General features: G+C 55.2%; 1 protein-coding gene across 3 annotated transcripts in view; it reads right to left on the bottom strand.

Annotated features, from left to right (window-relative positions):
* The window catches only part of PTPRN2 (protein tyrosine phosphatase receptor type N2), a 607,146-nt gene that overhangs the window by 226,370 nt on the left and 356,084 nt on the right, over positions 1–24,692 (bottom strand). For all 3 annotated transcript variants that reach the window (XM_086394674.1, XM_086394675.1, XM_086394676.1), the window contains one exon: positions 17,930–17,994. In XM_086394674.1, the coding sequence (XP_086250800.1) occupies positions 17,930–17,994 (65 nt within the window). The remainder of the gene's footprint in view (positions 1–17,929; positions 17,995–24,692) is intronic.

Genomic DNA, 24,692 nt, shown 5'->3' with positions numbered 1-24,692 from the left:
GGTACACAATGTGCACACACACCACACATGTCCACACACATGTGCATATCCAAGCACACTCTCACACATGTACACACGCACACACGTGTACACACATCACATTGGTACACAATGCGCACACACACCACACATGTACACACACATACACACGTGCATACCTAAGCACACTCTCACACATGTACACACGCACACACGCACGTGTACACACATCACATAGGTACACAACGTGCACACACACCACACATGTACACACATACATACGTACGTACCCCAGCACACTGTCACACATGTACACACACGTGTACACAATACACACACACACCACACATGTACACACACACGTGCATGCCCCAGCACACTCTCACGCATGTACACACGCACACACGCGTGTACACACATGTGCATACCCAAGCACACACATGTACACACACACACCACACATGTGCACACAATGCTTGCACATGCACATGTCACAGTGCACACATATACTTAAACACGCAACACATGTGTACATACACCATGCATGTACACGTGCATACACATCACACACACACACATGTACACACCTCACACGTACTAGGTAAATGCACCCCCTTGAAAGAACAGACTCGACACTGGCACTGCCACAAACAACCCTAGTCGCGGACAAGCCCCTGTTGGCAGACACAGTCCCTGGAGCTTCCCCTCTCCCCCTGCCCCCTCCTGCCGCTGCTCCTCTGGGTCCAGGCCCCCAGGCGGTGAGGACCTGCTCGGCCCACCAGGAGCAGGAACATGGGGCACCTGCGATGGTGAGTCTTCACCTCCAGGGAAGAATGAGCCCAGAAGTCACAGGACACTGTCCCCCCAAATCCATGAGGATGACGCTCCAGGTCACGGCAGTAGAACCCAGCCTGGAGGAAGCTCAGTGTGAGAGGCTATACAAACCCTGCCCCCTGAACTCTAAGTCCTGCAGGAGAAGCCAGGGGGTGGAGGAAGGCGACTTTGCCGGCTGCCTGGGTGGAGACCACTTTCTCCCTTCTGCGAGAAGGACACTGGTGCTCTGGGGTCTTGGCTCAGACATGGGTTGGGATGTGCGCCGTGGATCCCCCAGGTCCCAGGCCTTCGGGATGGACCCAGAACTTGCAGCACTGGCTGCCCTGTGCCTCCGGCCTGCAGGCAGCAGACTGCAGCCTCAGGATGGACGGCCAGTTGCTCGTCACGAGTCGTCTCTCTTTACCGTGGTGGTTCTGTTGCCCTTGGGAGCCCTGGCTGACACTTGGGGGTGGTGCTCATGGCTCACCCACCACGCGCACAGACGTACACGATGAGGCTCTGCCGCGGTGCTGGCAGCAGCTCCCCCCGGCAGGTGAGGGGAGGCTGAGGCGCATGGCACAGGGCCACCAGTGGAGACGTGTCAGGAGGAGTCGGGTGAGGTTGGGGGGTCCAGGGGCCCCAGAGGAGGCTAGTGGCCCGCGGGGATGCCCCCAAACCCGACTTCTGGGAGGAGGGTCTCCTGAAAACACTGAGATTGACCGACTCCATCTGCACAGGAGCGGCGCGCGGGGCGCCGGGCGGGGGCTGGGGGTCGCGGCTCAGCTGAGAGACCTGAGCCTGTGAGACCCCCGCCCTGGGGTCACGCTCTTCTCCTCTCAGTATACAGCCCCCCACCCCGTGCTGGGGACTGAGATGTCTCTGGGCCGGAAACGTGAGGTCCTGATGGTGTGTGTGGGGGGCAGGACAGGAAAATAGACAGGGTGTCAGAGTCACACAATCTGAGTGCGGAGACCGCAGCCCCCAGCCGGTCCCTACGGGGAGAGCTTGGGGGGACCCCTTCAGGGGTCACATGTCCACGTGTTCTCCAGATGACCAGACCACCCCGAGACTGCTCTACTTGAGTCGGGTTAAAGTGAACGGGAAGGGCACGTTGGGTCATAATTTAACATACACATCTGTCAACATCCTGATTCGACAGAGATCAGTCGTGACGCAGAGCGAGTCCCGTCCAGGGGGTGGGGGCCTTCCCATCGCCGGCTGAGGGCCTCGTCTGCTACTTGGCTGGGGCTGAAGCCACCAGCTCGTGTCCAGCCTGCTCGGGTTTACGAGCGTGAACTAGCGAAGGCTCTGCTTCCCTGGAGGCCCGAGTCTAAGGGGGGCCCAAGCACGGGGGTCTGAGGGGCCCAGACGCCCCTATGCAGGAAGGCCAGGCACGTCGAGGGGCCAGCGGCCGTGTGTGGCCCACCGCGTCAAAGCTCACTGGCCAGGGGTCTGTGCGCTGTCCTCACAGCTGCGACGGGCCGGGGCAGTCACGGGGACACATGCACCGTGTCCTGCGGTCGCCATCTTTTCTCTTTAAAATCATACATGTTTCATTAAGCTTCAGGCAGAGTGGCTTCTGATTTATGGTAATTGTCAACAAAGACACAATTTTAACCCTGCAGAAGCTTGGAGTTAACCGGCACGAGATTATGTAGTTTTTCCTTAAAAAAAAAAAAAGGAGGGAGGGCCCAGTGTGCCACACACACACCCCCACACCCCCCCACACACACACATCCCCACACCCCCACACACACACACCCACACACACAATGCAGAGGATGCTGGGGGCAGTGAGCTGGCCCGTCGCTAAGGCCCGCCGCGCGGGTGGAGCTGGTCTCCAGCGGCCACACCTGACCCGGCGGACACCCCGTCCCCGAGCCCCGAGTGCTCATGGCCTGGGAGACTCCAGTGAGAGGAATTTCCATATCAAACCCAATTTAGATGAAAAGTCTTGGTTTAAAAAAAAAAAGCCAGTGCATCAATAGTCCCTGGATTAGATTTTCATCTCCTGAGCAGACAAATATGAATATTTATTACCTTGGATGCAGACTTTCCTCCCTCCATTGCTCTGTTCTTGAATATTATCCACCACTAATTTTTATGAAAATTTGGGCAACATAATGTTTTCACATAAACTGACAGTTCTTGAGATAATCCCGTTATCGTCTGGTTGAAAATGACAGCTTCCGCTTATTCATGTGTTAACGAGGGATTAAATATTGTTTTTAGTCCTATAATCTAAGATGGACTGGAAATTAAAAATTGAACATTGTACATTAGCAGGGCTTTGTTTGCATTTACTTAGAGAAGATCCATAAATTAGCAGTTTAACAAGTAGGCCCTTTAATGTTGCTGCCAGAGGCAGCACGACGGACATTTCTAAGTAAATCCTAAAATAAGTTGTCGTCTACCTGCTGTACACCCAGAGGAAAGCAAGCCAAAGAAAGACGGCCTTCACCAAAGAAACACAATGGCGACACAACAGGAAGTGCTCCAGTGTCGGGGATCACTCAGCCTCCCTCCTCTCCCCAGGGAGCACTGTGTCTTCATCACGCCCCGGTCCTCACATCCTGAGACATGCCTGCCGTGCACAATCGCCGACGGGGCCCGGTGGGTGGGGAGCACGCCAGTCCTCCCCAGTGAGCGGCCGTGGGCACCAGGGAAGATTGTGCATCTGAACCAGGTGATTCAGTCAGTTCATCACTCAGCCGTGTCTGACTCTTTGCAATGCCATGGACTGCAGCACGCCAGGCCTCCCTGTCCCTCACCAACTCCCGGAGCTTGCACAAACTTAGGTCCATCGAGTCGGTGATGCCGTCCAACCATCTCATCCTCTGTCATCCATCCCCTTCTCCTGCCTTCAATCTTTCCCAGCATCAGGGTCTTTTCAAATCAGTCAGTTCTTCACATCAGGTGGCCAAAGTATTGGAGTTTCAGCTTCAGCATCAATCCTTCCAATGAACATTCAGGACTGATTTTCTGTAGGATGGACTGATTGGATCTCCTTGCAGACCAAGGGACTCTCAAGAGTCTTCTCCAACACCACACTTCAAAAGCATCAATTTTTCACTGCTCTGCTTTCTTTCTCTGTCTAACTCTCACATCCATACGTGACCACTGGAAAAACCATAGCTCTGACTATATGGACCTTTGTCAATAAAGTAACGTCTCTGCTTTTTAATATGCTGTCTAGGTTTGTCAAAACTTTTCTTTCAAGGAGCAAGCATCGTTTTAATTTAATGGCTGCAGTCACCATCTGCAGTGATTTTGGAGCCCAAGAAAATAAAGTCTGTCACCGTTCCCATTGTTTCCCCATCTATTTGCCATGAAGTGATGGGACCGGATGCCATGATCTTCATTTTCTGAATGTTGAGTTTTAAGCCAGCTTTTTCACTCTCCTCTTTCACTTTCATCAAGAGGCTCTTTAGTTCTTGTTCACTTTCTGCCATAAGGGTGGTGTCATATGCATATCTGAGGTTACTGAGATTTCTCCCAGCAAACTTGATTCCAGCTTGTGCTTCATCCAGCCTGGTGTTTTGCATGATGTACTCTGCATATAAGTTAAATAAGCAGGGTGACAATACACAGCCTTGATGTACTCCTTTTCCAATTTGGAACCAGTCTGTTGTTCCATGTCGGGTTCTAACTGTTGCTTCTTGACCTGCATACAGATTTCTCAAGAGGCAGGTCAGGTGGTCTGGTATTCCCATCTCTTGAAGAATTTTCCCCAGTTTGTTGTGATCCACACAGTCAAAGGCTTTGGTGTAGTCAATAAAGCAGAAGAAGATGTTTTTCTGGAATTTTCTTGCTTTTTATATGATCCAACAGATGTTGGCAATTTGATCTCTGGTTCCTCTGACTTTTCTAAATCCAGCTTGAATATCTGGAAGTTTTCAGTTCATGTACTGTTGAAGCCTGGCTTGGAGAATTTTGAGCATTACTTTGCTAGTGTGTGAGATGAGTACAACTGTGTGGTAGTTTGAGCATTCTTTGGCATTGGCTTTCCTTGGGACTGGAATGAAAACTAACCTTTTCCAGTCCTGTGGCCACTGCTGATTTCAAAATTGGCTGGCATATTGAGTGCAGCACTTTAACAGCATCATCTTTCAGGATTTGAAATAGCTCAGCTGGAATTCCATCACCTCCACTAGCTTTGTTTGTAGTGATGCTTCCTAAGGCCCACTTGATTTTGAACTCCGGGATGTCTGGCTCTAGGTGAGTGATCACACCATCGTGGTTACCCAGGTCATTAAGATCTTTTTTATAGAGTTCTTCTGTGTATTCTTGCCACCTCTTCTTAATATCTTCTGCTTCTGTTAGGTCCATACCATTTCTGTCCTTTATCGAGCCCATCTTTGCATGAAATGTCCCCTTTGTGTCTCTAATTTTCTTGAAGAGATCTCTAGTCTTTCCCATTCTGTTGTTTTCCTCTATTTCTTTGCATTGATCACTTAGGAAGGCTTTCTTATCTCTCCTTGCTATTCTCTGGAACTCTGCATTCAGATAAATATCTTTTCTTTCCTCCTTTGCCTTTAGCTTCTCTTTTCTCAGCTATTTGTAAGGCCTCCCCAGACAGCCATTTTGCCTTTTTGCGTTTCTCTTTCTTGGGGATGGTTTTGATCACCACCTCCTGTACAATGTTGCAAACCTCCGTCCACAGTTCTTCAGGCATCTGTCTACCAGATCTAATCCCTTGAATCTATTTGTCACTTCCACTGTATAATTGTAACGGATTTGATTTAGGTCATACCTGAATGGTCTAGTGCTTTTCCCTACTTTCTCAATTTAAGTCTGAATTTTGCAATATGGAGTTCATGATCTGAGCCACAGTCAACTCCTGGTCTTATTTTTTGCTGACTGTACAGAGCTTCTCCATCTGTGGCTGCAAAGACTATAATCAATCTGATTTTGGTATTGACTATCTGGTGAAGTCCATGTGTAGAGTCGTCTCTTGTGTTGTTGGAAGATGGTGTTTGTGACGGGGGAGCCTGGTGGGCTGCCGTCTATGGGGTCTCACAGAGTCGGACATGACTGAAGTGACTTAGCAGCAGCAGCAGTGAGGTCTCTTGGCAAAACTCTGTTAGTCTTTGCTCTGTTTCATTTTGTACTCCAATGAGGTAGCTGTTGGGCTTCCCTGTGGCTCAGAAGGTAAAGAATCTGCCTACAATGCAGAAGACCCAGGTTCAATCCCTGGGCCAGGAAGATCCCCTAGAGGAGGCATGGCAACCCACTCCAGTATTATTGCCTGGAGAATCCCATGGACAGAGGAGCCTGGCGGGTTACACTCCATGGGTTCGCCAAGAGTTGTATAGGACTGAGCAACTAAAGCTTGCAAGCTGCCTTGCAAGGTAGCCTGCTGTTACCTTATTGCTACAACTGGGGTCCCAGATCAAACCATGGATCTGGTGGAGCTCTAGGCAAGACCATCCCACAGGCTTCTAGGCGTCCACAGTACCTTGTATTTGTTTGTGCTTATCTCTGTGACCGGCATGTAGAATTGTTCACGTTTTCATTTATTGTCTGGCACGGTGTAGCGCATAGGACAGGGACATTTCTTGGAAGCCGACTCGTCCAGGCGATACTGAGTCTAATGAGACACCAACAGGACAGAGTTGACTACGGCTCAGTGCTGGGGGCTGAGCCATGACCCCAGGACCCGAGGGTCTGTCCGTATTTGGAGATGAGCCTTTAAGGAGAGAATTAAGGTAAAATGAGGTCCTATGGTTGCGTTATGATCTAGTGTGACTGGGGTCCTTATAAGAGGACATGATCAGGACACGGCCACGCATGGGGGGTGACCACGTGAGGATATGGAGGAGCAGTGTCCACGGGCCAAGGAGAGAGGCCTTGGGAAGGATGCCCGGATGTCAGATCCCAGCTCCCAGGACGCCCGAGCACAGGGCCCCGGAGGCGGCCCCAGGAAACCAGAGCATCAGCGTGCAGACACTCACCCTGGCCACCCTTCCCCTCCACTGAAGGCAGTGTCGCCCCAAGGAACAGCAAAGAGTTAGACGTCTTTACTGCTGGGTGAAGTCGAGTGCTTGTCAAGGGAAGAAGGAGACCTCTTATAAAATTCATTTTTGCTTTACGCTCTCACTCAAAACCAGAGCTGTGGCTCAGAGTTTACACTCGCAGAGGCCTGACTCACCTCTGAAAACATCTTCCTTCCTCAGGAACAAGAGGTGGAGTCTGTGCAGACACGCTGATTGTGAGTCTGGTGCCCCCCTCCCCCGAGGGGCTGGGCGCCATCACCCCAGGGAGGCGCTCTCCCTACACCTGCTGTCCTGGGGCCCCCCGAAGAGTGACCATGAGTAAGACGCAGGCAGGAAGGGCCGTCCCTGTGTCAGCAGGACAGCCCCAGGCTCTGGTCCAGGTGCATCCGGGGGGCCCTGTGCGTGGCAGGACCACTGCCTCATTTTAGGAGCCAAGCTCACTCACTTGCCCACCCCCCACCTTGCAGCTTATCCAGAAGTTAGGAAGTTCAGGTTTTACACTTGTCTCCCTTGGACAGCAAGGAGCTCAAACCCATCAATCCTAAAGGAAATCAACCCTGAATATTCACTGGAAAGACTGATGCTGAAGCTGAAGTTCCAGTACTTTAGCCCCTGATGCGAAGAGCTGACTCATTGAAAAAGACCCTGATGCTGGGAAAGATTGAAGGTAGGAGAAGGGGACGACAGAGGATGAGATGGTTGATGGCATCACCAACTCGATGGACATGAATCTGAGCAAATTCCGGGAGATGGTGAAGGACAGGGAATCCTGCTGTGCTGCCGTCCATGGGGTCGCAGAGTCAGACATGACTCAGTGACTGAACAACGAAGCAACGTGTCTCACAACCTTTGCCGCTAACACCTTCACGTGTGCAGTTAACCTTGCTTTGAAATACACCCTACTCACGGAGTGCAGCTGGTGTCACATGCCTCAAGAAGTGCCTACGGGGTTTCAACTCTCACAAATCTTGAGAAAAAGATGAACGACAAGACGGCGAGAATTAACTACTTTAATGACGAGTAACAAATTAGACTCTTTACGTTCCACGTTGTCTTTGAAGTGTGCAATTGTCAGGAAGGTCTATAAGGGAACACTTCCATGCATTTCTCAGGACGGTGAGATCAATCACAGTTCCAGCCCTGGGCACAGACAGTGGTTCGGTCCAGTTCTCCAGCCCCGATTCCTCCACCATAGTTCACACCCGTCAGATGGGCGGCGGGGAGCTAGGGAGCATGTGTGTGCCTGTGTGTACATGTGTGTGCTTGTGTGTGAGTGCACAGGGGCCTGGGGAGCAGGGGACCCAATGTAGCCCAAGGTCCATTCAATCAAACTTGACTCTTAATCAGCTGGAGAGGTGAACCCCGCTTACCAACCAGGTGAGCAAGGCACCTTAACCCCGAAAGGAGAGAATTCGGTTGTGGGTCAGCGGACAGGCGCGCCCGGTGCTTGGATGATGTCTGTGATTTGTGGGTGTTGAGGGCAAACCATCTCCCCGAAAGCTGTGCACCTCCTCAGCCCCGGTCCTGGGAAGGAGCCTCCCTGGCCATGGGGTCTTGGCGGGGGTGATCCAGGGAAGCAAGGTCACTGGGGGGCAGGGCGGCCCTAGTCCTCCTAAGAGGAGACACCCAGGGAGGCCGTGAGGCGGCGGGGCAGAGGCTGGAGGAGGCTGGCGAGGACGGGGCAGCCCCAGGCGTGGGACAAGGCGGACGCACCCTCCCCGGGAGCCCCCAGGGCACGCAGCCCCGCACCGTCCGGGCTCTGCGCTCTGGCCTCAGAGCTGAGGGGGGACACGCTGGAGTCTGCAGCCCTGGTCTGCGGCGCTTGGTCACCACTGTCAGCCCTGGGACCTGACGCCGGGTCAGAGGTGCCCACGGTCTGGGGAGAGAGACTGCAGCCAGCAGGAGGTGCCCGCCAACCAGGGAGGCCCCGGAGGAGGCAGGTCGGGAGGATGGTCCTGCAGAGGGATGACATGAGACGCGGGCACCAGGGCCTGTTAACGGGTCCCACGTGGTGTCTCAGGGACGTCAGAGGACCGGTGGCCCCAGTGAGGGCAGAGTCTTTGGACCACCTCAGGGCCTGGGTGGAGCCACACACGGAGCGGCTCTGCGCCCAGGGGTCTGGGGGTCCAGGTAAAGAGAGGGCGGTTCCGCTGGGCCCACAGGACCTCTGACCTCCCTGGATGCTCTCAGGACCAAGTCCCGGCCCGGGGCAGCAGCTCCAGCACCAGCTGCCCTTCTGCTCAGATGCGGGTTTGCACGTGATGGCCGGCGAAGCACAGCCTGGCTGGGCCGGGACACACTGAGAAGGGGCCCCGTCCTGGGTGGACGCCTGCATGGGGTCCGCTCCTCACTGCAGGGGAGCCGCGGGCCATCTCGACAGAGCAGGCCCACACTGCGGTCGCCAGCGTGGCACTGGCTGCATGTCTGTTTTGACGTGAGATTGTTTTAAATTTGGTGTTTGATTATATGTAGTGTTACATTGATTACTAATTAACGTAATTATTAATTACATTATATGGGTGAACTTCATATGGGTGAACACAGCTTTTTATTTTATTTTGAACTCACGGATAAAGCAGAGGGGAAGTATTCAAATCAGCAATTAAGGGCTGCACACCTGTTGCCATGGAGACGCGGCCTGGGATGGTCACAGTTAAAGACTGAATGTGCCCAGGCGGGTGTCCACCTGCTGCCCTGGGCTCGCGGTCACTCTGCCCCGACCAGGGGTGACTGAGCTGCCTCGGAGCGTCAGACCACAAGCTGGAGGCACCGGTGGTAGAGACGCAGGCGGCTTCGCTCCAGAGCTCACAGAAGAGGAGGGACCGGCTTCAGCTCACGTGACCCAGCACAGCCTGGGGAGCACCCTGGAGGGGGCGGGTCAGAGGCAGGGGACGGGTCCCCCACGGCAGAGCAGCCATCCACTCAGAGCAGCTCCCCGCCACCCCCAACCCTGTGATCCCCAGGGAGGGAGGGAGGCTGTGAAAGCGCCGATCTGGGGGGGTGGGCAGCAGGAGGCAAGCACCACAAGCCTGCCTCGGGGGGACCCATGTCCCCCCATGATGGACAGAGCGGGATCCTGACTCCCAGGACTTCAGGACACAACCTTTACAGAGGAGTGCAGTTCAGGGAGGTCACCCCACCAAGTGATGCCCCCATGACTCATCCCCCCCACGGCATTTCGGGCGGGGACTCGGGGGGCAGCGGGTGTGGAGGCCCCTGGAGGACCCGCATCTGTGGGCAGGAGACCGGAAGCCAGGCCTGGGGCTGACCCTCTAGTGGACACATTTCCAAGTGACGGGAGCCTCAGGGGCTCTTCAGCTAAAAGGCGGAGCTCAAGACATTTCTAATTTCAAGGCAAGGCTGGATTCAGGGACCGAAGCTCAGCCTCTGGAGGTGATGCCTGAAGGGGCGCTTCCGACCTCAATCCCCCGCACCCGGCTCCCCACCCGGAGGGTCATCTGCCTCTGCCTGGCAGGGTGGGCGCGTGGGCGCCAGGGACACTCGTCTCTCGCGGGCTGCCCCTGGCCACACGGCCGCTGCCCTGAACGAGGCTGGGGTGCTCTGCACGACCCCTCCAGCGGTCTTTGCGCCTTCTCGGCAATTCCAAGTCCTAGGGCTGAGGACAGGAAGCGGGCTTCTGGAACACCGCGTTCCGGGGGCTCTTCCGAGCGTCTGCAGAGCTCGGCTTGATATCAACACTGCCTTCTGATCCAGGCTGCCCGGCTCCGGGGAGGAGGACCCTGAACCGGCTCACAGACCATGAGACGTGCCTGCTCCCGCATCCCAGCGGGATGGTCGCCCGGCCCCAGCTGGACCACAGTGCGGCCTGGCAGGGAGACACACACCAGGCACTTTCTATAGCAACGCAGCTGACATGTCAGCCCGGGATGGTGGGGGATGCCACAGGCAGACCACACGCACTCCATCTTACATGACTGTTTACCCTGACGCTGCATCAAAGCTGAGTGTGTCACCATGGCAACTGCCTCATCACAGGCACCTCGCCTGCTTTAAACCACGGAAAGCACTCAAAAGACCCTGCGGGCCCACGTGATGGCGACTGTATACAGCACCGCGGAGGGAAAGGACGCCGCCTCACACTGAACTCACGTTTGCCACCATGTCAAGTGCGTTAATTATATTGAACATATTTTTGTCTGAGTCTCTTCACTTTTGAGAAATAAGAAAACAGTATGAGAAACCCTGGTTAAGGCTGTGTGGGGGACGCTGTGCTGAGCTCCGAGGGGCCCGGCCAGCAGAGCTGGGGACCCGTCCTCGTGGAAGGGACCACGTGGCCAACCCCGAACTCTGACCTCTGACACCGCCCCGAACTCTGACCTCTGACACCGCCCCCTCAGCCTAGCACTGGAATTCTCAGGCAGCCTGGACAGACCGCGGCAAACGTTCTAACGCAGTTTTATGCAGATTTTCAAACATAAATAGGAATATTTACAAGGCTAAAGAAGCCTTTCTTGGGATGACGCACATTTTACACCTTGAAGAAAAAAAATCAACTTTCTCTGTCTGGAAACACAGATTAGAATAAAAATTAAGTGACAGGCACAAGAATATAACCTGAGGAACCAGAGCCCTCGAGGACGGGCACAGGGCAGGGCCCCCAGCAGCCCAGGACGCCCGAGCCCCAGGTGGCTGCCAGGGCCCACCCTCCATCCTCTGGTCACAGCTGGACAGGGAGGGGGAGCCGCGGGGGCGAGAGCGGCCCCGCCAAGCAGCCCTCACGTCTTCAGGGTCCAACACCCAGCGTCGCCTCAGTCAGCGCACAGTCTACGCGGGACAGCCTGCCGGCGCCGCCTCAGTCAGCGCACAGTCTACGCGGGACAGCCTGCCGGCTCCAGCGTGTCCGTCTGATCTGTGTCAGCATTCATCCTCAAAGCGACCGCTCCTGCTTCACACACTCTGGAGCCTGCAGCTCCTCCCGTCTCACAAGACCCACCCGCCAGCGCCACCTGTCAGCTCCCCACCTGCCCGGGCCCAGCTGCGGTCCCTGCAGGCCGCTCCCGCCCTCTGCATCCACACACCCGCAGGGTGCTTCCCCTTGGGTTTCCAAACACGGGCCTCGGTCTAAACCCGGGACACGTGTGACCACTTACCGCGTCCTGCCTACGTGTCTGTATTAACACAGCACCACAGATGTGAGTGTGTGAGGACTCGAGTTACCTGGAATGTCCTCCACAGCAAGCTGGGAGCCGCACTCAGCACACACGTGGTGGCATTTCCCCTCGCGTCCTCACTTATTTAAAAGCAAACATGTTCTCAGTTACTTTGGTTGCAAGCTTTTTCTTTACTAGAACTATAAGAAATGGTATCAAAGATAAAATGACGAATACCTACACACACATTGAGTGAGTGATAGTTGCTCAGTCATGCCCGACTCTGCAACCCCATGGACTGTAGCCCGCCAGGCTCCTCCGTCCATGTAATTCTCCAGGCAAGATTACTGGAGTGGGTTGCCATTTCCTTCTCCAGACACACATGTTGAACTGATACCCATCTCCTGGTTTGACTCTCAGCCTACAGCGACGTGGGTGCAGCCCGAGGGGTGGGGGCCCGGTGAGTACATATACATGGCCTCACTGGGCCCTCCTTGCAACTTCCTGTAACTTTACAACGATGTCAAAATAAAAGCTACAAATGATACTGACCGAGATTTTGGAAAAGGAGAGAACTGGCTTGTGATCCCACCATTCTAGGGGTGACCTCACGTCTGCACGTGCTGCCCCAGCCCAAGTCCATGGCACAGTCTCCACAGCTGCGCTCAGGTTCAGAGCTGTCGTGACAATCTTCATGAAATAATATGACATAATGACCTTCCTGGGGTTTTACACTTAGGACAGTTTTGGTATTTCCAAAGCTCTGCGTTTTCATTTTCTTAGCAAAAGATGTTCAGTCGTGTCCTACTCTTTGTGACTCCATGGCCTATACAGTCCATGGAATTCTCCAGGCCAGAATACTGGAGTGCGTAGCCTATCCCTTCTCCAGGGGATCTTCCCGACCCAGGGACTGAACCCAGGCCTCCCGTGTTGCAGGCGGATCCTTTACCAGCTGAGCCACAAGGGAAGCCCTTCATTTTCTTGCCTGGTGCATTATCCTCATAAGATAAGTTTCTGGGGTGTGAGGACTCACCGAGAGTGAGGCCCTTCTTAAAGCGTCAGATCCGCACTGTCCTGCAGCTTCCTGAGTCAAGTGGAACTGTTAGCACTTATGATTTCTATTAAAGATCTGAGACTATTACCCGCCAGCCACCTCTGAAGCCATGTCCAAGGATGAGGCTTCAGATCAGCGCTGGGACGTCCCCAGCGCGTCTGCAGGCTCTGCACTCCAGGGTCCTCTGCCACGTCCCCCACCCCCCACAGCTGCCACGGGGCTTCCTGCATCACCATGAATTTATCCCCTGGAGAGCCGGTCCCTGGGCAGCACAGCCATGAGGCATTTCTGTCACGAGTACCTTGTCACTGTGAGTACCGACCATGCACCTGTGGGTACCGACTGCACGCCTATGGGTACTGACCACGCACCTGTGGGTACTGACCATCACCTGTGGGTATCAACTGCACACCTGTGGGTACTGACCATCACCTGTGGGTACTGACCATGCACCTGTGGGTATCAACTGCACACCTGTGGGTACTGACCATGCACCTTTGGGTACTGACCATGCACCTATGGGTACCGACCATGCTCCTGTGGGTACTGACTGCATACCTGCGGGTATTTACTAAGCATGATGAAGTGCCACTCCATCCACAGGTGAAAAGTGACCCCTGGGGGTGACAGCTTCCCCGTGGCCTGAGGCCCACACGGGGCTCTGTCCCCACCGTCCCCTCAGGGCAGGGGGTTGGCCCCACATGCCTTCTTCCCATCTTGGCAAGGCTGTCAACATCAATCCATCCCCAAGTCCAAGTGGACTGGCCGCAGGGTCCCTGGGGACTCGGCTCAACACTACCCCCCGACCCCGAGGGTCCCCGTGCCCCGGGCTGCCCGGGCTGCCGTTCTCTGGCCGCTGAGCACCACTCAGTTCTTCTCAGAGGCTCCCCGCACCCTGAGCTTTCCCAACAGCCGCTGAAACAGCCACGTGCTTCCACAGACACGCAAGGCTGGGGGCGCTTCTGGGGGAAACTACACCATCCCTCAAGTGACCGTGGAGTGTCCCCATGCCACCCGCTCGGCCTCCCGTGATGACTGTGGGCAGCCGCACACACCCGCCAGCACAGGCAGCACACAGCTGAGCCACGTTAAGGCATCAGGGGAGGAGTGCAACCACAGCTTCACAGCCTCTCAGGGTCTGCGGGGACCGACACACGCTTGGCCGCAGAATCCTTTCTCTGGACAAAAATCTTACCCAGGAGCCGGAACGGTGACCGATGGGGGCAAAGTGCAGCTGGGCTGAACCGGGGGGTAGATGGCCGCCTGCCCCGCCCCACAGAGCTCCCCGAGCCCAGGCTCTGAGACACCCCCAAAACCACGTGCGACCTCTCACCGACGAGTTGGGGACCAGGACACGCCCCCCGACACGCCCCCGTGGCCGAGGGCGGCTCCAGCCGCGCACAGCCTTCTCCCTGAGGCAGGCCCAGACCCTCTGGGAGAGACGCCCTCTGCAGAGACCCACATGGTGTCCGCACCCATGCCCCCCGACTCAGCAGAAGGCAGCTGGTCTACCCACGAATGTGGGCTTCTCTCCCCACGTGTCCTGGGAAACACAGATCAAGTGAACGTGCCGCTCTGCTCCTGCGTGCCCGTCTTCGTCAGTTTAACTTTCAGGGCAGGGGCCCTCAGGGGGTGCGGGAGAACCCCTCCTTTTCCCACAACCTGCGAGGAGGCAGCTCTCCCTCCTGCCTGGCTCTGCCCCAAGGCCGCCATCCAGAGCTATGCCAGGGCATCTGCACCGGGGCCCCGCTGAAACGCAGGCAGGTACATTGCTAATTGTGTTGCATTTACGACACTCTAGAGAACTAGGAAGCCCCGGTTTATTTCAGATATACCACGCAAGCCACTCTCACAGAAATGCTGGCCTGGGGACAGTCATCTAGATGGTTTTTCTTCCAAATGTTTGAGTTTATTTTTCTTGGTAATATCATAATTTTCCTTTGGAAAAAAACATGACTTTATTCACTGGAAAAAATATGAAGACATTCAAGACATCAGAAACTAGATTTTGAAAAATGTCAAAACACCACCAGTCTATCAGGAATGCGTGCGTCCCCTCTAATCTGTTCATTGCCTTTAAATTTTGTTTTGAGATATTTCCATTTAGCTTAAAAGGCGTTAATTCCGCTATCTGTCATCGCATGTTGAATCAGCAGCACTGGGGAGACATCCCGTAAATGATGGCAGATTTCTAGGAATCAAGACTCTGCTCCACTTTCCAGAGTCAGGAATTAGCAGAGACATTCATATCAAATACATTTCAAGGAAAATCAGAAGCATCAAAATCAGGCTCAACACTGCACAAGGCAATTAAAATTAGAAAAAGAAAGACTAGCTTCTTACACATATCTCCACTTGCCCCTCCTGCGCCCGTTTCCAGATCCAGGGCCCACCCCACGCACACACACCCCCTTCCCACTATGGGACCTGGGTTCGGGGCCTGACAACCGCAAAGGCGATGGCGGCACTGCCTCTGAGGATGAAAAAGGACGGGGCCTGAGACCCGGGCTCAGAGCACCCCGTGGCCGCAGAGACCCGGCGCCCCGGGAAGACACGGGCGACTCGGGGAGACCCTGGGGAGGAGAGCCGCCCGCGGCCATGCTTCAGCCTGGGACGGAGTACGCGGTCTGGGATGTGGCTGTTTCCTGCCCCTGGGGAGGGTGAGGTCAGGCTTCTGGCCGCTTGAGGAGCACAGAGGAAGCAAGCAAGGACGAAGACGCAGGAGCAGTGCTGTGGGCTGGGGTCTGCTCTGCCCTGCACCCCCACTGTCCAGGCCGGAGCCCTGCCAGATAGTGGAAGGGCACCCAGAAGTGGGCAGGGGCTCCTCTCTGAGTGTAGGTTGTCATCTCTGCAGACAAGCCGCCAGAGACTCAGGCTCCCCTCGTGGGGTCCCCCAGTCCCCAGAAAGCGTGTCACCAATTTCTGCCGTGAGCTGGGGTCCGGGGCAGGGCCAGGTGTGTGTGTGGGGAGAGGTTTAGGGTCCTTGCTTCGCCCAGCCTCGGGGACCCCTTGCTGGTCTCCAAGGACAGAAAGTTAGGGCTGGTGTCTGTGCATGCCTGGAGCGTGGAGAATGGGCCAGGTGGGGTCATCGTCACAGGATGACGTAAGGGTCGTGGCCTCAGGGAGATCCCCGGGGACATACAGACCCCACACGAAGATCCCTCAGTGCAGCTGGCTTCAGAAGGAGGCCAGGCAGGCAGGCCAGGAGGACCAGAGGCCACGCTCACGACAGTGACCACTGCTGCTGACCACTGAGCTCCGAGGCCGCAGACGTGAACCATCCAGGGGACGCTAGGGGCTGGGCGCGGCCGGGTGTCAGGAGTGAGCAGATGCTGACCTGCTGGTGCTAGGAGTCCAGACGCCTTTGCAGATTTGGGGGTGGTTTTGGGAAGAAGGAGGCAGCGAGCGGCAGGGAGGCGAGAAGGCCAGTGTGCCGAGAGACATGTCCAGGGAGCTTTCACCGTATGAGCTGGACACGCTGGTGCACGTGTTTGTCCAATAGGATGAGCCAGGGAGCAGTGACCATGCGGGGGAGCGCGACGGCAGGGTGGGGTGTGGGGGGCCCGGGGTTCATGGGCGGCGGGGGCCAGGGGGCAGGGCAGGTCTCCGAGCTGTGACACAGGCGTCAGATCACAGACAGGGGGCCCTGCGTGCAAGCTGGATGTGTGCCCAGCCAGGCTAGGAGCAGGGGGCGGTGGTCAGCGCCCTCCTCCGAGACCTGTCCCTACGACCTCTAGTCAGAGGAGTCCGCAAAGTCGCAACACCCCCACCCCCAACTCCCCGCCGCCCAGAACCACAGCAGCCCCCAGCTCCGCACCCCGACCTGGGTCCTTCCTCCCCTCCCCTGTCCAGGGCGGTCTGCCATCTCCAAGGAACACGCTCTGCCACCGCACAGGAGGGAGGGGCCCAGGGCCTGAGCCGCCTCTGACCCCTGATGCTCAGGGCCCTCGCCAGAGTCGGTCTGGGTCCGCTCCACCACTGGGCACCAGGCGCCTCCTGCAGGAAGGACACCCTGCAGAGGCTGGGAGCCGCGGACCAGAACCTTCCATCTGTGCCTGGATCCTCTGAACCCTCTGCCTTCCGGCCAGTGGTCACTGCACCCCCGAGGGTTATAGATGGTTTTGGGGGCCCACAGACCCCGGGCGTCCCCTCCCCGTCACCAATTGCCAAGGTTGGGGACACAGGAGCTTCGACGCAGGCCCCCCGCAAGGTGCCCTGCCTGGTGTCTGTGGAGCACAGAGCCTGCCTCTGTGCCGAAGCAGCTGCTAAATACGTTCTTATTTCAAGAGCCAGGGCTCCGGTGGGCCTTGGAGTGGCCACGTGGAGGCATCTCGCCCTGAGCCAGGAGCGGGTAAATAAGCGCCCTTAACGGTTAATTACTGTCACGGCGGGCGTGAAATCAGGGATTTCAGATGCGCGCGCACAGACTGGCTCCAGGCCCGCTGACTCATGATGGGGACAAGCACCCCAGGGCGGTGCATCCGCGGCGCACAGCGCACGTTTCATTAACTGCCCGCGATCCGCTCGGCCCGCGCCAGGGCTCCGGGGCTGAGTGCCTTCGGCTCTAATTGCTGATGGAGGACTCAGTCGAGTGCCTACTTATGTGGCCGGCGCAGCGATGCTGGGACTCGACGCCTCCGAGGGTGTCACGTCTACGCGCAGGCGCCCTGCTCTCTCCGCTCCGCCCCACGGGGTCTGTAACTAGGGAGATGGAAGGGCCCCTCCCGCGGGAAGAAGAGAACAACTTTCCCGCTGCAGACCTCACACCGGTGTCACTGGAAGAAGGGAGATCGCGCTCCCAGAGGCTCCAGCATTTTCTCGAGGGAGATACCGAGCACAGTTTCAAAGGCAACCAAACAGCGTCACACAAGCCGGGCACCACGCGTGAGCACCGCCCGCGCCACCGGAGGACCAGCCTGGCCCCCGCTCCGGCCCCGGCCAGGGCCTGCCAGGCCCCCGGCCGCGCAGTCACTCACCGAGCCGACTCCGGCCTGAAGAACTCTCAGCCCAGACATGGTCTGCAGTTTGTCTCTGTTGTCAGCTGCGGGAGAGATGGAGAGGCAAGAGGTCAGCGAGGAGAGAAGCGCGTTCTCCAGACACCTGAGCACCCCCTACCACCCAGCCCCGTGGTCACTGCCTGCCTGGTTAGCTGTGGACGGTTAGCTGTGGAGGAGCCTGGCGTGGAGACCCGGGCAGGGGGCTCCCCACCCAGGGCAGGATGTGGGTCCCTCCCACAAACCATCATCTTAGGAAATTCACAGCATCCTTATGGAGCCTGGGCGAGAGACGGGAGGCAGGCGTGCCGCCCGGAGTCTTGGTTTGAACGACAGGCGGGTTGCAGATGTGTACTGGGAAGTAGGTTCTGGTCCCAAGGCTTGTGTTCACAGACAGACTCACCAGCCGGGGGCCCGACTGAGCCTTCCTCACCCGCTCCTGGAGCTGTCTACCCCCTCTGGCTCCTACCCCTGGCAGAACATCCTGTGAAGACCCACCTCCAGCACTACCCTCGTCCTACTTTGCTCCTGACTTAGAATGAGCAAGACTCTCAGAGAATGAATTACCCTCCATATCAGACCAAGTGGAATGGGTCCTGGAAACAATTAGCTGCCGGAGATGAAGCCCAGTTAATCCCGACGCCAGCCCGGCAGGCGCGCGGTCCCCACCTCCTGGAGAGGGAGGGTGTCACAAGGCAATTGACCTTGGCTTACGATTCTGCGGGAATATTCTTTCGGATAAAGCCCATGTCATTTTGGAAATGAAAACCAGGAGGAATAGAATTTTATCGCAAAGCCTAAGAAGGAAGAGTGCATTGCAGTTGTGATTAATGCAGAATGAGAGAGCAAAACAACCATCACTTTCACTCTTACTGTGAAACACCTCCGTGCATCTTAGGTGATGGAATTATATCTTTCAGAGGGATACACACAGAGCCTGCCACAGCCACCTCCCCAGCCTCCGGGGCCCTCTCCTTGTCTGGCAGAAAGTTTTCCTTTGAACAAATGAATGTTATTTCTTACATTTAGGTAATTATGGGAGCCCTGGGGGAGGCAGACACAAACCCAGGGGTTACCGCACCAGCACTTGAAGAAGCTCTAAGCTGGGGAGAGGGTGGCAGGGTGGTGAGGGGGCAGCGGCTCAAAGGTAAGCCTTGAATGGAGGATATTCTTTAAGAGATAGGGTATAAAGCAATTGATTTTAATGTTCTCCTGCGAACAAAGGAGGCATTTTACTGAATGACAGGCTACTTTGGGGGGATAATAGTGAGTCTTCAATAGGCTGAGGACACAAAGCACTAAAGATGGAATTAAATGTGCTCCGCCATCGCTGCAGAGGACGGACAGGCATTCCAGGCGCAGGGTGAACAGCCAGCGAGCAGGGAGGCTGCGAGTACCCAGCCAGGCGTCCGCACACCTGCCGGAGGGACTCCTGAGGCTCAGCCGCCAAGGATCACTCGCCATCCTCAAGTGTGCCCGCGGAGGGCTTCCCCAGCTGCCCGCCTCTCAGGGGGCCAGCCAGGGAGCCTGGGGACTCAGCCTCGTGCTGACAAGGGGCTGGGTCTGCTAAAGGATTTTCACTGGGAACTGACACAGCACTCATGGGGGCTGTCCCTGAAAAACCAAACAGGTGGGACAGACAAAATGCTGGGGCCGGTGCGTCCTGCAGGCAGTCGGAACATCCAGGGTCTGCTGGGAGGGGCTGGACACGGCCTAGTCCCTCCAGCATCGGCCGGAGGGATCCCCGCCTCCCCGGACATTCCATTACCACCCAGAGAAGCCCCAGGAGCGCCCCCTGCTCTGCAGGGGAGACGGGTCGGCAGCGCAGGGGCCCGTCTCTGCCTCCCGGGTCAAGACGCACGTCTGCCCCTGTTCTCATCCGATTTGCAGAGTCTGCTCCGCCCTTCGAGCCTGCTGTGGTCCTCAGGTGCCGCGGGGTGTTAACAGCCCTCCGTAAGTGGGCCTCGTCCCAATCACCGCACGTGTGCGTGAACAGCACACACACACACACACACGGGTACGCACGTGCACGCAGGACCAGGTGCACCCTGAGGCACACCCTGCGGGAGGACCAGCCACCTTCGCTCAGCTTCACGTGACCCACAGACTCTGCTCTGCGGCAGCCGTGGTTCAGCACGTGGTGAGTCTGCCCCAAACACCCCACACCATCCACTACTGTCACGTTGTCCAAGAACAGCACGAGCCACCAGTGTCCTCCTGAGGCTGCCCACCCCGCTTCCCGACAGGCTCTTTCTCGAAGAACATGTGGAGCCTTTGCTGGGATGCTCACGGGGGCCTCCGGAGGCCACGGGCACCTTCTCCGAACGACTTGAGCTAGAGTCCCAAATCATGCTGCCTTGAGTTCGACTCCGGGTCCACCTCCAGCCCACCTCCATCCTCAGCCAGAGAGCAGCAGTGCCCCAAGGCGCTGCCTGGAGTGGGGGTCTTCCGAGAGCCCCCCAGGGTCCCTGCCTTCCCGCTCTCAGCCGAGAAACCTCCCAGGAGACAGTGCGGTTTCTGGGCACATGTGTGTCCCCTCGGCGGCTGGAACGTGTGCGTCTATGGGACCTAAACGCTCTTCTCCAAGTCTCAGGCTCTTGTGTGACCTTCTCAGTCTTGGGCATCAACTCCTTTTCAACAAAGCCTGTCTCCCTTTTAAAATTTCTCACCGGTGGGGATGGCAGCCGCACACACACACTCTGGGATGGTCCCTTTATTCCAGCCTGTGTGAACGGTACAGTTTGTATTAGGCTGAGCCCTTTTGTGGTTGTTTATTTACATCCATTTATTGTAGCTCACGCTGATCTGAAAGGACCAGTGGTCTGCGGGTCTTCAGCATGCTCTGCAAGTCTCAGCCATCCCGAGTCCTCCCCACGCTGTTCTTAGACAGCCACCGCTGTGTCCACTTGCTCCAAGGCTCCCTGGCCCAGCTGCATGGACTTCGCCTCATGCGTCCCTTCTGCCAAGTGGAGGGGACCTCGCATGTTCATGCATCGTGTCCCTCACCCAGACGTGTGCCCTGAGCTCCGTCAGGCGTCCAGACCTGGCTCCCGGGCACCGACCCCTGTGTGCCCTCTGCCCAGCACCCCCTGGAGACACAAGGGAGATGAGTTTCACCCTCCACGGGACGTGGAGCTCATCTCCACTCCCAGGCAGGGCTGGAACCTTTCGAGGGGACAGAGGAGCCCTGCTGGGCCTGGATTTTCTGCTGGCTGTCGGCTCCGGGTTATTTTTATGCCCAAACGTGGACCCTGAGCTGGTGGGCGTGAGCGCCAGCAGGCCAGGATGCAGAGACTCCGGGAGACGCTGCTTTAATAAAGGCGAGAACAATGCATAAAGCCCATTCTTATCTTCACAGGAGACAAAAAGCGTTTCCAAACACAAAAAGAAGCCCTTTAAAATTAAATTCACTAGATGAAGGATATGCAAATTACCTGGAGGAGCAGAACCCCACAATGTTCTCAAAACTCCGCAATAGCCTATTTAATTAGTATTTTAATTTATCAGAATAATTCTTCGTACTTGACAATTTATGCAGCATTCCATATAATTAAGCCCGTAGCTACAGTGGAATAATTTTGCCTCCTTCTTTATCCTCGTGATTCTAACCTGAAAGGATGTGCAGAAGTCTCTTCTGTGATCTGAATTGCTACAGGGACAACTTAATGGCCGTGCCCATTAGAAAGCGGGAGGCGGGGAGCGGGGCTGGGCGGCGGGCGGACACGGGGGACCCACCGCTGCAGGAAGGCGTGGAGCCGGCTTCTGGCAGAGACGGAGGTGCCGCCCCTCGGGTGCGGATCCGCACGCCTGTGCTCGTCTGCCCGAGGAGACACGCGTCCCTCTGCACCGGCTCCCACCAGCAACCTCTGCAGAAGTGAACAGCCCAGAGCATCTGGGACACTGACCGGACCCATCGCCCCGGGACCAGCCTTGCTGAAATCGGCACGGCCTCTGGTCAGCAGCCCAGGGAGGGACTGGACCTTTCCTTAGAGATGCCAGCTGCTCAGAACTTGTTGGGCAAAGCAGGCCTGGGAAGGGGGCGGATTGGTAGGAAAGTTGATGCCACAGTTCTGGAAGCCTGGCCTCCCCCTCGGCTCTGAGCAGGGGGCCCAGATGAGCAGCAGTCCCCCCAGGCCCCAGGGGAGCTGCGAGTCGCCTGCCTGAGGACGCGTGGAGGCCCGGCCCTGTCGGGGGGGTCCCCCTGCAGGGCACGAGCACAGGTTCGGGCCGTCAGCAGGGGCCATCTGGCCAAGCTGCAGGCCTGGGGAGGGGCCACACCCTGCTTGTCCGGTCTGCTCATCCCAACCCCACAAGCCTTCAAGCTGGGGAGGGTCTGCATGTCAAGAAAGAGAGCCAGGTGGAGAAGACACACATTAATTAACTTGTCCATCCTGCCCTCAGCCAGAAAGCAAAGGCTTCCTGCCTGTGGGGCTGAGCCTGCTCTCCCGTTTCCCAGCATCTTGGTTTGCGGTTCTGCAAGTTCTGCAGGTCCCTGCGGACCATCACGCAGTCTGCGTGGCTGAGAAGCGTTTTGCAACCAGAAGGACATCTATCGGTTTCTCTGTTTGTCCGTCTGGGTGGAACGTCACACATCATGTCCCTGGCTCATCATACTGGCAACTAGATGGATATTGAAGTTGAACTGCACACACTTTATTTTTATAAAAAATGACTATAATTTGATTACAGTTTCAAAAACAGGATAAAACTTCAGCTTTATTTAAACACTTTAGATTTAAAGCTTTGTTACTTATTAATTCATTTTATTTTATAACTCTAATAGTTCATTTTAACTTTTTAAAATGTCTTCTTGAAGGGACATAATTTTAATTTGCAATTTCACATGTATCTTATATTTTTGATGAAAACAGTTTCACATTTTATACAATGTGTGCAATTACAGCTGGATTATTTCTGTTGAAACGCACAGACTTTTTGAAAATGATTTTTGCTGTCTCTCACTTATTTGGCTGCAACGGGTCTTGTGACATGCAAGCCCTTTAGTTGTGGCGCACGCGGTCTGGTTCCCTGAGCAGGGGTTGAACTCAGGGCCCCTGCACTGGGAGCGTGGAGTCAGCCACTGGACCGCCTGGGAAGTGCATAGATTTTGTGAAAATCTTTTTTAAACAATGTTATCAGTGATTTTGCGAAACAAAGGGAAGAAAATTCATTTGTAAATAAATATGCTACAATTTAGGAAGTGTATGTCTTTAAATTATTACACAAAGGTCTGTATAGTCGAAGCTATGGTTTTTCCAGTAGCCAAGTACCAACGTGAGAGTTGGACCATAAAGAAGGCTGAGCGACAAAGAACTGATGTTTCCCAACTGTGATGCTGGAGAAGACTCTTGAGAGTCCCTTGGACTGCAGGAAGATCAAACCAGTCCATCCTAAAGGAAATCAACCCTGAATATTCATTGGAAGGACTGATGCTGAAGCTGAAACTCCAATACTTTGGCCACCTGATGTGAAGAGCTGACTCACTGGAAGAGACCCTGATGCTGGGAAAGACTGAAGGCAGGAGGAGAAGGGGACGACAGAGGATGAGATGATAAGATGGCATCACAGACTCAATGGACATGAGTTTGAGCAAACTCCAGGAGATAGTGGAATGACAGAGGAATCAAGATTGCTGGGAGAAACATCAACCTCAGATATGCAGATGATACCACCCTAATGGCAGAAATCAAAGAGGAACTAAAGAGCCTCTTGATGAGGGTGAAAGAGGAGAGTGGAAAAGCTGGCTTGAAACTGAACATTCAAAAAAGTAAGATCATGGCATCCGGTCCTATCACTTCATGGCAAATGGAAAGGGAAAAACTGGTGACAGATTTTCTGTGCTTGGTCTCCAAAATTACTATGGATGGCGACCGCAGTCATGAAATTAAGACTCCTTGGAAGGAAAGCTATGACAAACCTAGACAGCATATTAAAAGGCAGAGACATCACACTGCCAACAAAGGTCTGTCTAATCAAACCTATGGCTTTTCCAGTAGCCATGTATGTATGTGAGATTTGAACCATAAAGAAGGCTGAGCACCAAAGAATTGATGCTTGTAATTGTGGTGCTGGAGAAGACTCTTGAGAGTCCCTTGGACATCAGGAAGAACAAACCAGTCTATCCTAAAGGAGATCAGTCCTGAATATACATTGGAAGGATGCTGATGCGGAAGCTCCAATACTTTGGCCACCTGATGTGAAGAACTGACTCACTGGAAAAGACCCTGATGCTGGGAAAGATTGAAGGCAGGAGGAGAAGGGGACAGCAGAGGATGAGAGGGTTGGATGGCATCACTGACTCAATGAACATTAATTTGAGCAAACTTCAGGAGATAGTGAAGGACAGAGGAGCCTGGCATGCTGCAGTCCATGGGGTTTCTAAGAGTCAGACACGACTTAGCAACTGAACAAGAACAATCCTATAACCAAAGAAGAAATTAAGTTAGTAGGTAAACATCTTGATTCCAGCTTGTGATTCACCCAGACAGGCATTTCGCATGGTGTACTCTGTATATTAAGTTAAATAAGCAGGGTGACAGCACACAGCCTTTCTATTTCTTCATTTTGGTCATGGTATCTGAATTTTCGAATAAACAGTCACAACCCTGTTCACCCTCTTGCTCACCTTTCATACAGTAAAGCGTCTGTAGCTACGTTCCACTTTTGACTCCCAATATGAAGTTGGAAGTGACAGTCGCTCAGTCATGTCTGACTCTTTGTGACCCCATGGACTAAACAGTCCGTG

The sequence above is a fragment of the Bos grunniens genome, chromosome 4 (assembly GCF_055505025.1).
Source record: "Bos grunniens cultivar Pamir isolate PY7600 chromosome 4, Bosgru_T2T1.0, whole genome shotgun sequence".
Classification (NCBI taxonomy): domain Eukaryota; kingdom Metazoa; phylum Chordata; class Mammalia; order Artiodactyla; family Bovidae; genus Bos; species Bos grunniens.
Note: the sequence above shows the minus strand (reverse complement) of the source record. Positions and strands in the feature narration are given on the sequence as shown.